A 12,892-nucleotide genomic window follows, 5' to 3' on the forward strand; every position below is an offset into this window, starting at 1 on the left:
TTTTGGCTAGGCTTTCACGCTTATTATCAGCCTTATATTTTTTTTAACTATTGGGTTTCAGGATCCCTGTAAAACCTATTTATCTAATCAAAAACATAATGAGAAGGGATATGAAAGAGTTTAAGAAGGCTACATGAGTAGAAAAAAGTTTTGATGTGTTGAAATAGAAAGTTACATAACAACTTGTTTTAGCACTTCTAGATGTTAATAAGGTGTTTCAAGTAAATAGAGATGCTAGTGGAAAAGCTATTGGAGCTATTTTAAGCACTGTAAACTTTTCATAAGCCAATTTTTTTGGTTAACCTATTAGGCATTTTTGAGTTGACTCATCAACCATTTCCCAAGATTGACTCATTAAGTATACTTAGGGTTTAATTTTTTTTTAGCTAACACAAGTCATGTAATATTAGCTTAGGGTTTTTCCTAATTTAAATATATATCTTCTTGTTATGGTATCGAGTTGTAAGTAGAGACTGAAGATTTTAATAGGTTAAAGTTATTGGATAATGAAATTGGACTTTCTTTTTTATGGGCGCAGGCCAACAATTTCGTGAACCATGTTAAATATTTGTGTCTTATGTTTTCTTACATGGGCTTTATTCATTTGTGATATTGTTTATATTTTAATGTAATTATTATTTTTTGTCTATCTAACCCTAACACATTTAAGGAAGGATAGATTTCCAATGGGACCATATAATAAGTTGAAGATGAAGAATTTTGGACCATGCAAGATACCAAAGTGATGTAGGGAGGTATGAGATAACCAGGGCCAAAGGCACACCCATCTATTCAAACCACCTATGAGAGTAAACACAATGGAAAGAAATACCAAATTACAACAAAATCGGGAGATAGGGGAAGAAATGCCCTCATATATTCATTCAAATAAACATATACATTCCCATCTATAAGGCCTTCTTGGTTACAACCACATTATAATTAGATTTAAAAACAAAACTTTGTAATTCAACTTTCTTTTGTTCTTCCTATCTTATTACTCCTCCAATCCATACCTAAGACTCTACCAAAGACCTCTTTAAATACAAGCATGACCACAAGTTGGCCTATTGCAATTACAACCAAAATAAACCCTCATATTAAATGCTAGAATAAGCCACATGTCGGCTCTTAGCAAATACCTGTCACCAAATTAAATACAAAGGTCATCTTCAATAGAAAACCACACACAGACAACTCGGCAAATGATGAATCCAAGAAATGTTGCAACTCGATGAACTCAACAATACTCAGTAACCAAAGGAAAGTTGGAAGCACTCAGCAACCAAAGGAACCCTGCAACACTCGGCAACCAAAGGAACTCAGCAATGCTTGGCAACCAAAGGATAACTCGGCAGCAACTCTGAACTCAAAAAATACTAAGAAAATTGGCAATGCAAGGCATTGCACCTCAACAAAAACTAAGAATAAGGAAAACATACAAGATATCAATGCAACCCAAGATGCTCCTGAATCAAGAAGAAACATTGTTTAGAGAATTCTTATAAAGTAAAATTTCCTAGTAAACTAAATATTTTGCCAATATTGAACATATTATATCTGAAAGAGTATCATGGAGGAGGTGTTAAGGATTAGGTCACAAAAGTACGTTAGAGTATTCAAGAAACTACATCAACCACACAGGAGATTGAAGATATTTTGGATAGCCATATTAGTAGAAGCACAAGAAATATGACATATGAAGAATATATATTAAAATAGAAAGGAAGAACTATTGAAGATTCATTGTGGCTTACAAGGGAGGAGGCTAACCATCTTGGTTTTCCTTTGAATACCTAAGATGTGACAGGGTAACTTCTCAAATTACCTTGAGTGTTTGATGTAGGAGCATCCAAGGTGTAAAGGAAATCTTGCATCTTCCAAAATATTTTTGGTTTGTGTTTTTCAATAATGACTATTCTTGGAAGCTTACAACTTTTAGTAAGCTAGTCATTGAGCTCAAAATGTTTTGATTTCTTTCTTGGAGGTTCATTTTAGATATATCATCCTACTAGTAAAGTTTCATTGCAAGATCAAGTCTTTTCCTAAAGAGATTGAATTTTTTTGGTATTGGCAGTAGGGTATAAAAACTTTGAACTCAAATTTGAAGACTTTAGAGGCTCCTAAAAGGAGTCAAATCTTTGTTGGATAGAGTGTCTCTTCTCAAATTACCTTGAGTATCTGATGTAGGAGCATCTTGGGTGTAAGGGTGATCTTGCATTGCCCAAAAATAATTTTGGTTTATGTTTTTGAATAAGGGGCTTCTAAGTGAAGAGTCACTATTTTTAGAAGTAAAATATTTTTTGGAAGTTTGTTGTTGACCTCAAAATGTTCTTATTTCTTCCTTGAGGTTCACTTTAGATATGTTTTCTTTCTAGTAAATTTTCATTGCAAGATCAAGTCCATTTATAATGATATTAATTTTTTTTCAATATTGGTAGCAAGGTATAAAAAAATTGAACTCAATTTTGAAGGATTTAGAGTCTCTAAAAAGGGTTCAAACCTTAGCTGATTAGTGTAGAAATCAAGAACTATAGAACAATTTGTGGCATTTCCAAAATGGGTCATAATAGCCAATCATAGCAACATGTAATGAGTTATGGTCTCTAGAAGTTGTGCTACCTAAAATGGACAAGAATTTTAAAATTTATTTTGAGTTTCAAAAGTTGTTGGGGTTTGTTGTAATGTAATCAAATATGAATAATAATATATTAAGGTTGGTTGACTTCAGAGTTTCTGGTTAAAATGTATAGAACCTTCTTCGGTAGTTAAAATTGCATATACAAGGAAGGCTTGTATGGTTTTCTAGTACACTTATGGGGATGTGACTATGACTTGCAAATGAAATGCCCATGTGGCTTAGAATGTCATATTTTATAATATTGTAACTCCATTTTGTTGAGATAGTAAAAGTTGATTTCTTTTTCTTGTTTCTTTTTGTTATTTCTATATTTTTTTTGTATTTGTTTGTATTGATAAGGGGATTACCCTTCATCAATATTCACCATGCAAAATTTATAAGTCCCTTTACATCACGTTTGGAGGATATCTAAAGCTTTCTTTGAATAGTTAGCTATAGTTATTTTTGGAAAAAATACCTCTACTAAGGCTACTTTAGTCAAGTTTAATGCTTTTGCACCTTTTCTCCTTGACTCCTTCAATTGGTTCTTTTGATTATTTAAGAGGAAAACAAATTGAGATGGGTTAGTTATATCAACAAATCCATTGACCACAAGCTCCCACAATTTCAAAAGAATTAATGACCAAATAACTATTGTACCATGTAAAGATATCAAAATCCCCAAAATCGAGTAAAGATAATGACTTACAACTATGAACTTCCCAAACATCGAGAATGCGTAATGGAATAACAAATGAAGATAACAAAGAAAATGATTGGATATATGGAATACTCTTTCTTTCTTTCTATAAAACTCTAAATTAAACTATTACAAGTATAAAACATACTCCTACAAACTCAAAAAATAAAACTAATAACTATAACTGCCAATTACAAATTAAACTTGTAGTAATTTGGGGTTGTATACAAAGTACCCTAAACTTGTCAAAGCACCACAAACTACCTAGAGAAATCAATGCTCAATAGATAAAACACACACCTACTACTATCATAAAATCTAAGAGTCAAATTGAGAGTTGCACACACTTTGACTTGATAAAGGATACAACCATTCTTCTCTTTTTTATTTGATTTCCAATAAAATTTTCCCACAAATTTCAAATTTCAAACTCACCTACTAGCAATTAATTCATTTGATTGTTGAGACTGCACATACTTTGCAATGTTAGGAGCTTGATGTGGATTATATTCTCCAAAAACATTAACTTGCCATTGTTCTCTTTTGGAAGCTCTTGATAGGAAAGTAGTTGTTAGAGCTCAAGGAAAAACTAGATTTTACTTAAAATTCTAATAAATAATATATTCAACTATGCAAAATCATGTATTGGAAACAAAAAATCCATAATAATTATAAAATGTCCAACATGACATCTGAACCAATGGGTAAAATTGCTAATATAGACCTTCAAATAAATATGTTAATAATATTTCTAAAGTAGGGAGACACATACAACTTTACTAAGTGACAACTCTATGAAACGGATTTCTAGAATACTTCAACAATTGTTATTAATTTTTTTTAAGAAGATCTATAAACATGAGTTTATATTGATTTTATCAAAAAAGACAAGCTTAAAATTTAACTTTTAAAACTCTAGAAATTTCATATTTTAAAGATTTATTTTAAGTTCTAATATAAAAATAATTTCATAAAACTAATATCTAAACTTACACAAAAAATTTTATACAAAATTTTATTTTATCTCATACCATTTTGTCCCTTATGTCTCATAGCCTTATAGTCTTAAAATTAGTCAGTCCAATATGATGGCTTTATTAGAAATCCATGAATATCCTTAGATAACCATATGCACAAGTATTTTATATATGTTGATTTGTTTCTATCAAATCATTCAGACAACGAAATATTGGAAAAGAAGAAACGTTTTGCCAAGTCAAAAATCGTGCCATTGATTTTTTTTCATTTTAATTGTTTTAAAAAACTGTCCCCAACATATCATATCAATATGTTGCGCTCTCAACATGAATAATATCTCTTTTCTTATTTCAACTAAACGTGGAACCACATTTCCTTACAAGACCTGGTCAAGCAACGTGCCAGTCATTCATCACACCACTCAACATATGACGCAAAAGCTCATATCAGCCGTTCAATACTTGATGGAAGCTCTATAAATTGCAGTGGATTACAAGGTTCACCATAACAAAGAGGAGGGAGAAAGAATATTAGTGTTAAAGTTGGCAAAATGTCTTTGAGTTGCATTACTCCCTTGGCTTCCACAATGGTTGGACAGAAGCAACCACTTAGTAGAGTGCCTTCTATTCAGAGTAGGCCTTTCAGCAGACTTTACCCAGCACGCCGCAGTGTTGCTCAAGTTCCAATCAACATGGCCTTGATAACTGATGAGAAAGGCATCACACGCCGTATTGGAAATCATCACCCCAACTTGTGGGGTGATAATTTCCTACAATCTCTTTCAATATCTTTTGACGTAACTTTCTTTCTTATATCTTTCGGTTTCTTTTGAAACGATGATTTCCTATAATCTCTTTCAAAATCTTTTGAAAACATAAATTACTTAACTGTATAATGTTTGAGAATCAAGTCTCAGTATATGATGTTTAAACTGTCTCATTATTATCTTATTATCGTGCTGATCTATTTAATTTGTCTCACAAGTCTCTATTGGTTTTTGATCTGTTCAGGCTCCCTCATACAGTGAATGCTCTGGAAAGCTCATTAATGAGGTAAAGGGCATGTTCAATGCTCTTCGTGAGAACTGTTCATCTGTAGATGATCTGTACCGACGACTTAAATTGATTGATGATATAGAGCGCCTTGGAATTGATCGTCATTTTAAAAATGAAATGAAAGAACATCTTGACTATGTTTACAGGTTTTCATGTTTCTTCCATCTAGTCGTTGCAGCTACAATGTAGAGTGTATTCTTTAATCTAATTCTAATACCTAATAATTGTTTGAATAGCAGATATTGGAATGATGCCAATGGCATTGGGTGTGGTAGAGAGAGTCCTTCTGTGGATCTCAACACCACAGCCTTGGGCTTTAGAATTCTTCGCCTCCATAGATATGGTGTCTCTTCAGGTGATATCTGCCATCACTAAATCCAAAGAACTTTCATTTAAATTGCAAAATACATTTCGATATGTTTGGAAAATAGTACAATCATTATGAACTTATTGTGAACTATTTGTTCAATAATGGCCATATCTATAAAAGATCAGATCAATACAACATACAGGGGTTAAAGAAATTTATAAAAGAGAATTCTTACATTTTATATGATAAAATGAGATGAAAGTAGTTCAACTATAAACATTAATTGTTCAATAATAAGCTCCTCCTCATTATATAGAGATCCGACATGATTGATGAGTGATAGATATGCACGAATATACTCATAATAAGTATAACGTTATGAGTAATATGATAGTACAAACACTTTTGGTTATTTCAAATGAATTATTTTCCAAGAAAAGATGATCAGTATTGCGCTTCAATTTTAAATTTTAAAAGTATTTAAAATAAAGATTGAAATCTGAATATATTTACATTTAAATTAAAATAATCATTTTATGATTATTAAGGGAATATAGTTATCTAATAAATTATATTTTCTAAAAGTATCAAGCAAAGTTGTTTCTAACTTGATATTATATCAGTTATGTTGCAACAATTCACAAATAAAGATGAAAAATGCTTGCCCAGTCAAACAACCGAGGAGGAGCTAAGAAGCATTCTAAACTTATTTCGAGCTTCACTCATTGCATTTCCGAAGGAGCAAGCCATGGATGATGCCAAAGCATTTTCTACTTCATATTTGAAAAATGCTCTACCCAATATTAATAATACCAATCTTTCAAAAGAGGTATCTATATCTATTAATATTATTTTATGTTATCTATCAATTCATTTATCAATTGCAATTCTAATTTATATTGTGTGACAGATACAATATAATCTAGAGTATGGTTGGCACACTAATGTGCCTAGGTTGGAAGCAAGGACATATATTGACCTATATGGAGATGCCAAGACTACAAACAAGTAATTTCAATACCCTCTACCATGCCCATCTTCCCTATTTTAAAATACATAGATAACTTTTAGAAAACAAATTTAGTCTTTTATTTTTCTTATAGAATGGAAAATTGGGTTTTTTAATTTTATTGAGCCTATCTATTATATTTTCACATTGTAAATTTGGAGTTATTGTAGTGTTTTCAACCCAAAAATTTTAGAACTGGCCAAGATAGACTTCAATACGATCCAATCAATTCAACAACAAGAGCTTCAAATCCTCTCAAGGTAAAAAAACTAATGTTATGTAAGATATTCTCTTAGCTTGGAAATTAAATTATTTATGACATAATTCATAATCAAATAGATGGAAAATTGTATTGATTCAACAATGGGTGTGCATTATAGATGGTGGACAGAGTCTGGGCTAACTAAACTAGATTTTGCACGTCATCGCCATGTGGAATTTTACTTTTGGGCAGCTGCATGGTGTATTGAGCCAAAATATTCTACTTTTAGAATTGGGTTTGCGAAGATGGCCACTATGGTCACTTGTTTGGATGATATTTATGACACTTATGGAACTATAGATGAACTTGAAATCTTCACAAAAGGCATAAAGAGGTATTTATTTTCTTACATTTATATAATGGTGATATATAAATAAAAAAATTAACCCATGTATCTATTAAAATTCTAGTTATCTCCATAGGGATCATTATGCTCATGTAAATAATTGATACATGAATGACACTCTATCATAATTTATAATGGGTAGATATAAACAAGCTTAGTTTTCTTTATTTCTCATGTACTTTCAAGTGCACATATCTGTTCACATTAATAAATACATTGGAACAATCTAATATATTGATGTATTTCTAAATTGAGAGATAGATATATTACGTTAATATATTATCGTTTACTTTATGAAAGGTGGGATTTAGCATACATGGAAGGACTTCCTGAATTTATGAAGTTGACATTCAAGGTATTTGATGAAGCTTTGAGGGACATGGCTCAAGAGGCTGAAAAAACTCAAGGAAGAGACACACTTGACTATGCGCGAAAAGCTGTAAGATTTTGCCAATATTTAATTTTAATATATATATTTGATATTCTATTAGTATGCAATCCATAGGAAACAAATTTAGTTAAATTAATATATTCATTTCACTAATTTATTTAGTCTTAATGCAACTTAAAGACTATTATATTTCATTTAAAAGAATCATAAAATGTGAGATAAGTGAAAATTTATTTTTAAAATTCTATAGAATTTGATTTAATATTTATTTTGAGTCTTATTTTATATCTATTTTATAGTTTAATTACTCAAAATTATTTATACTAATTTGGAATGTTCTGCAAATACAGTGGGAAGTTTACATAGATGCTTACCTTCAAGAAGCAAAGTGGCTTGCTATGGGTTCTATGCCATCCTTTGAGGAATATTTAGAGAATGGAAAAGTAAGCTCTGGGGCTCGTGTTGTGACCTTACAACCTGTACTCTCACTAGATGCTCCCATTTCTGAGGATGTTATTAAAGAAATTGATTATCCATCAAGGTTTAATGATCTCTTAGGCATAACCCTCAGATTAAGAGGTGACACAAAGACTTTCAAGGTATGTTATAAATTTAGAAAATCTAACTTTTAAAATATCAAGTTTATTCATGCATAAGATTGATTGGTTAGATTAAAAGGAAATTGTATATAAAAACTTACAAATTTATATTCATTTTTGAAGGCCGAGGCAGATCGTGGAGAAGAAGTATCATGTATAACATGTTATATGAAAGATCATCCTGGATCTACAGAGGAAGATGCATTAGAGTATCTCAATTATTTAATTGAAGAAAATCTCAAAGAATTAAATTGGGAATATTTAAAATCTGATAACGTTCCACTACTCAGCAAAGATCATGCATATGGTCTATCAAAAGGCCTCCAGCTTCTCTACAAGGAAAGAGATGGATTTAGCGTCTCAGGCATTGAGACAAAGAATATTATCAGTAAAACCATGATTGAACCAGTTCCTATGTGACTATTTTATTAAGTTATATCTACTTGTTATCAAGAGCATAGTCTCCTTTTGATACATAGAATCTATCATAATGACTATGGTTTATTAATTATCTATGTGAATGGATTTACACACTTGTGTGGTTATAAATAATGATTATTCTGTCAAAATACTAATAGCCATGTGATTTTCATAAGTTTTTTTTCCCTTATTAGTATCATCCCATGCCTCATTTTATTTTGATAAATGTTCTTTTCTATTATTGAACAAAATTTAATCTATTTTATAGTTTCCTAAAATATTTTCTTATATGAGTATAAATCACATAAAGTAGTTCACATTTTCAAAGAGTCATAATACTCTATTTTATCAATAGTCTATTTCCAAATTAATGAAAGTAGATATTTATAGAAGATTTTATTTGATTGTACACACACACTCACACTTACACTTGATCTATAATTGGTCCTAGTTCCATAATTGTTTTATTAATTTAATAAATTATTATTTTACACTCCATACAAGTGTGAGTATTGGGGGGAAAAGAATGGGGGAAGAAAACTCCTACTGTAGCCCAATACTTATTTATTCTTGATATTATGCTCATAACTAAAGTATTATCCTTGGACCAATACTCATATATGTGCATTTATGGCTTAAAAATACATACAGATTGAGACTTGTAATTTTGAACTCCTTACAAGGTATTCCTTGAAAATTTAAAATTATATCATATAAGGGATCTAATGACACTAATCTTGGTGTTTGTGAATGATTCATTTCTCGTGTGTTAATAAATGCATCCCTTCATGTTACCATAATCAACCTACAAAATAGAACAACTTCCACAACCAACTAAAACCAACATATTAGTTTTTAATAGAGGTATTATTTATTTCTATGAAGTTTATCAAAACCACTATGATCATAAGAATCATATCAACACACAATAACCTAGTTGTGGGAGTGGAGTTAGGCTAGAGAAATCCATCTACAACCTTCCCCTTTCCCTTAAACCTTCTAGCCTTAAGTTCTCTTGTCTTGAAATCATCATGAATGGGTATGATTATCTCAACGTAAGATATTATCATGGATAAAATGAGAAAGGGTACGGAGAAGATGAAAAAAAGTGATAAATGTTCATACTTGATGATAGCTGAACGTACATACTAAGGAATCCAATAAGAAAACAATCAAATCATTTACTATACACCTTTATTTTATTAATTGTAAAAGTAATAACTGGAAGGGAATAACTTCAGATAATGAATAGAGTATTAATTAGGATAAGCATCCATACTCATATAGACAACAACATAAGTATACAAAATGGTCCTAAGAAGCAATATCGATATTCTTCTTTCAAGTTAAGCCAAGTGATCATAAAAAGTGAGAGTTATCTGTTAAAACCAAACCAAGCCACTTTTATCTAATATACCACAACAAAAATATAATTTCTAAGAACATATTTCAAGAAAACAGTAGATCTAAAAGAAGTTGGGCCCTTGGCACTAGTATTTAAAAAACTAAGTTCTGGCAAAAATGTTAAAAAATCCATCCAAGATACCAAAATCTTCTATCAAACCAATAAATTCAAATATAATGACAACTCATAATTGAAAAGCTACCATACCATACTTATCCTCTTCAATGTATAATTACATAGATTTTATAGGTCTCCACTATTAAGCTTTGAGAGCGGATACCAAACAATATTTAGATAAAAAGCATAACTTATAGAATGCTAATTTTCAAAGCATAATATACATAATGCAATATTAAAAGAGCATGATATTTGGTGAAGTTATGATCTGTAGTAAGTATATCCACCCTGATTTCTAAGGGTACCATACCTCAAATGCTATCTTATATGAAGTCTTAATCATCCCCCAATTAAAAACCCTAAGCTAAATAATAAATAAAATACCAAATAATCAATGAAGATGCTAAAATAGTTAGGCAAGGAGATTAGGACATACATACACTATTATACACCTCCATCAAACATAGCATTGAAAAGGAAATATATAGCCAAGTGTCTAAATGTTCATTTATATATTTGTTAATAAAATTCGAGTAGTCAAAAGTCATATAGTTTATCTTGACTTACCATAAGAAAAAAAATGAAAGTTAAAGTGTCCAATTGCCATTAAGAGTCTGAGTATCAATTGTAAACTCAAAAATTAACTCCATCACCTACGTCATTATCTTTGGGATTGTTTACCATGTGTCACTCTATCATTTTCTAGTTTGGCTACCTTGTCTACAACTATGTGTCGCCTCACCTCCTCGAACCTTGACTCCTACTAGGCGTGCCATAACCTGTGGCAACATTTGATGTTTTTGTGTTCTTCTACTATGATCTCCCAAAAACATGTCATTGGGCCATTTAGCACCATTAACTTGTCATCACTATGGGACCCTTCCTCCACCTAGCCGAGTCAATTTTTTTAGATGTTTGACAACCAATCTTGTGATAACATGATATTGGTCTACGTGTCTAGTTTCTCCAATACACATCTCAATTTGCATTTCAAATAGTGAATTTTTGTTCACTATTAGAGTCATTGCATCAGTCCATGTCAGCGGCCAATTAATTCAAAATAAACCAAATTTCCACCTTTAGTTTCTATAGGCCCAACCTGAACTACACTCTTGCATATCAAAAAGGAACTTCCCTTTGAGACACAAGGTAATATTACATTAGTATATAAAAACATTAAAGGAATAAAAATCCTACTAAATGTGGGATATTTTTTTAACCCTCATTTAATTGTTCTACATTCACCTACAATGAGGAAAATGCTCCTCTTGGTCATCATACTTACAATTTCCTATAGGGTGTCAACATGATGTTGTGCCTTTTTTCAATGCATATTTCCAATGCAAATTTAATCTTAGCCTCATGAAATTCAAACCACCTGTTGTGGAATCTTATTTGCATTTGGTTCCTACCCTATGTACTTCTGACATAATCACAAGGCATGATATATCATTTGACAATTTAAAATTCCTCTCTCATTTGTGTGTATATCATGTTTCCCTTTTGACTATGCATATAGTTCTAATCGCTGGCAAAGATGTAAATATCCCTCCACCGAGGAATGTTGTCCCTTTCCATACTCATTTGCATGGAAATGTAGCATGCCCTTTCAAAAGTAATGCCCATTTTGAAATGTGCCAATGTGGGCACTTCAATCGCACCATTTTCTTTTTGTTGTATGTATGTGAGTTGATTGGAAAAGAACTCTAGAAAATACTTTATTTTGTTTCTTCAAGTGCTTCATGTGAAATTCTTTGATATTTGACTCTCCACAATCCACAGATGAGATATTGTAGTGGCTAGAGGGCACATGAATACTTCACAATGATTTCTACAATTTATGGAGTGGAGACAGACAAAACTATCCAATCATTTTTGTATTCTTAGTGAGTAGATTGGGAAGAGAAGATAATAATGGAGCCTCCAAAACCTCAAGGATTGAACTCCACTCTAGCTTATATGTTCTCCATGCACCCCATATGAGGAATCCAAACAACTCTACCTACATCCATATGATTCAACTATTCTTTGGGCTTGTTCAACACCCCAATCAAACTAAAACACTCCAATATGTATGCAAAGACTATTATTCCATGAACAATAGATTTTTTAATACTTACTTGGCTCTGCCATTTGAGCAATATTCACATCATCAGTTGGCATGTGTGGCATGTACATTCTTGCTGCAATCATATTAAAATAAATAATTGTTCTTCATAGTGTGAATAGTGACCACTCACAACACTTCAAATAAATTCATGTTTTTTTATTGTGTTTTTGTGAATAGGATGGAAGAAGCATTCGATATTTGAGGTTTCTATCTTGATCATAATCATTGCAGTAAAATCCAACTGATGAAAAACTCAGAACAAACTATCTTAGAAGAAAGATTTTATGAAGTAGTTCCATAAAAAAAACCATCACTAGAGTGAGTATCATTCAATAATGTAGAACCTTTTTATGTTCAAAACCCTCCTTTACATAGCATTACCAGTTTGAAATGATGGCTTCTAAAGTAATTGACAAACTATTTCAAAGTAAAACATAGGCCCTTCAATATTTATGGTGCCCATGTTGGTGATTTGGCTAGGTTACATAGTATGGTGCTCTCATTTATGGAAACATATAGTCAATTTTGAGTGAGTAGATCTTGGAGATAAAGTTATTTACATGCAAAATC

At 31.3% G+C, this 12,892-nt stretch overlaps 1 protein-coding gene across 1 annotated transcript; it reads left to right on the forward strand.

Annotated features, from left to right (window-relative positions):
• Nucleotides 1-4,787: 4,787 nt before the first annotated feature.
• Nucleotides 4,788-8,839, forward strand: LOC149528805 (alpha pinene synthase, chloroplastic-like). The gene is made up of 10 exons (XM_089810421.1): nt 4,788-5,094; nt 5,309-5,499; nt 5,593-5,708; nt 6,287-6,492; nt 6,574-6,671; nt 6,843-6,932; nt 7,053-7,268; nt 7,581-7,719; nt 8,022-8,270; nt 8,394-8,839. Exons 1-10 carry the CDS (start codon nt 4,849-4,851, stop codon nt 8,688-8,690), a joined length of 1,848 nt encoding a protein of 615 aa, XP_089666547.1. The 5' UTR covers nt 4,788-4,848; the 3' UTR covers nt 8,691-8,839.
• Nucleotides 8,840-12,892: the final 4,053 nt, after the last annotated feature.

Source organism: Cupressus sempervirens, chromosome 11 (assembly GCF_028749045.1).
Source record: "Cupressus sempervirens isolate cs-2001-9-10 chromosome 11, ASM2874904v1, whole genome shotgun sequence".
NCBI classification, from domain to species: Eukaryota; Viridiplantae; Streptophyta; class Pinopsida; order Cupressales; family Cupressaceae; genus Cupressus; species Cupressus sempervirens.

Excerpts from the sequence above, each read along its gene's own strand:
- LOC149528805 (XM_089810421.1), top strand. The coding sequence starts at position 4,849 with ATGTCTTTGAGTTGCATTACTCCCTTGGCTTCCACAATGGTTGGACAG. Across the intron at positions 6,493-6,573 it reads ATACCAATCTTTCAAAAGAG|ATACAATATAATCTAGAGTA; the intron begins GTATCTATATCT and ends ATTGTGTGACAG. Across the intron at positions 7,269-7,580 it reads TTCACAAAAGGCATAAAGAG|GTGGGATTTAGCATACATGG; the intron begins GTATTTATTTTC and ends ACTTTATGAAAG.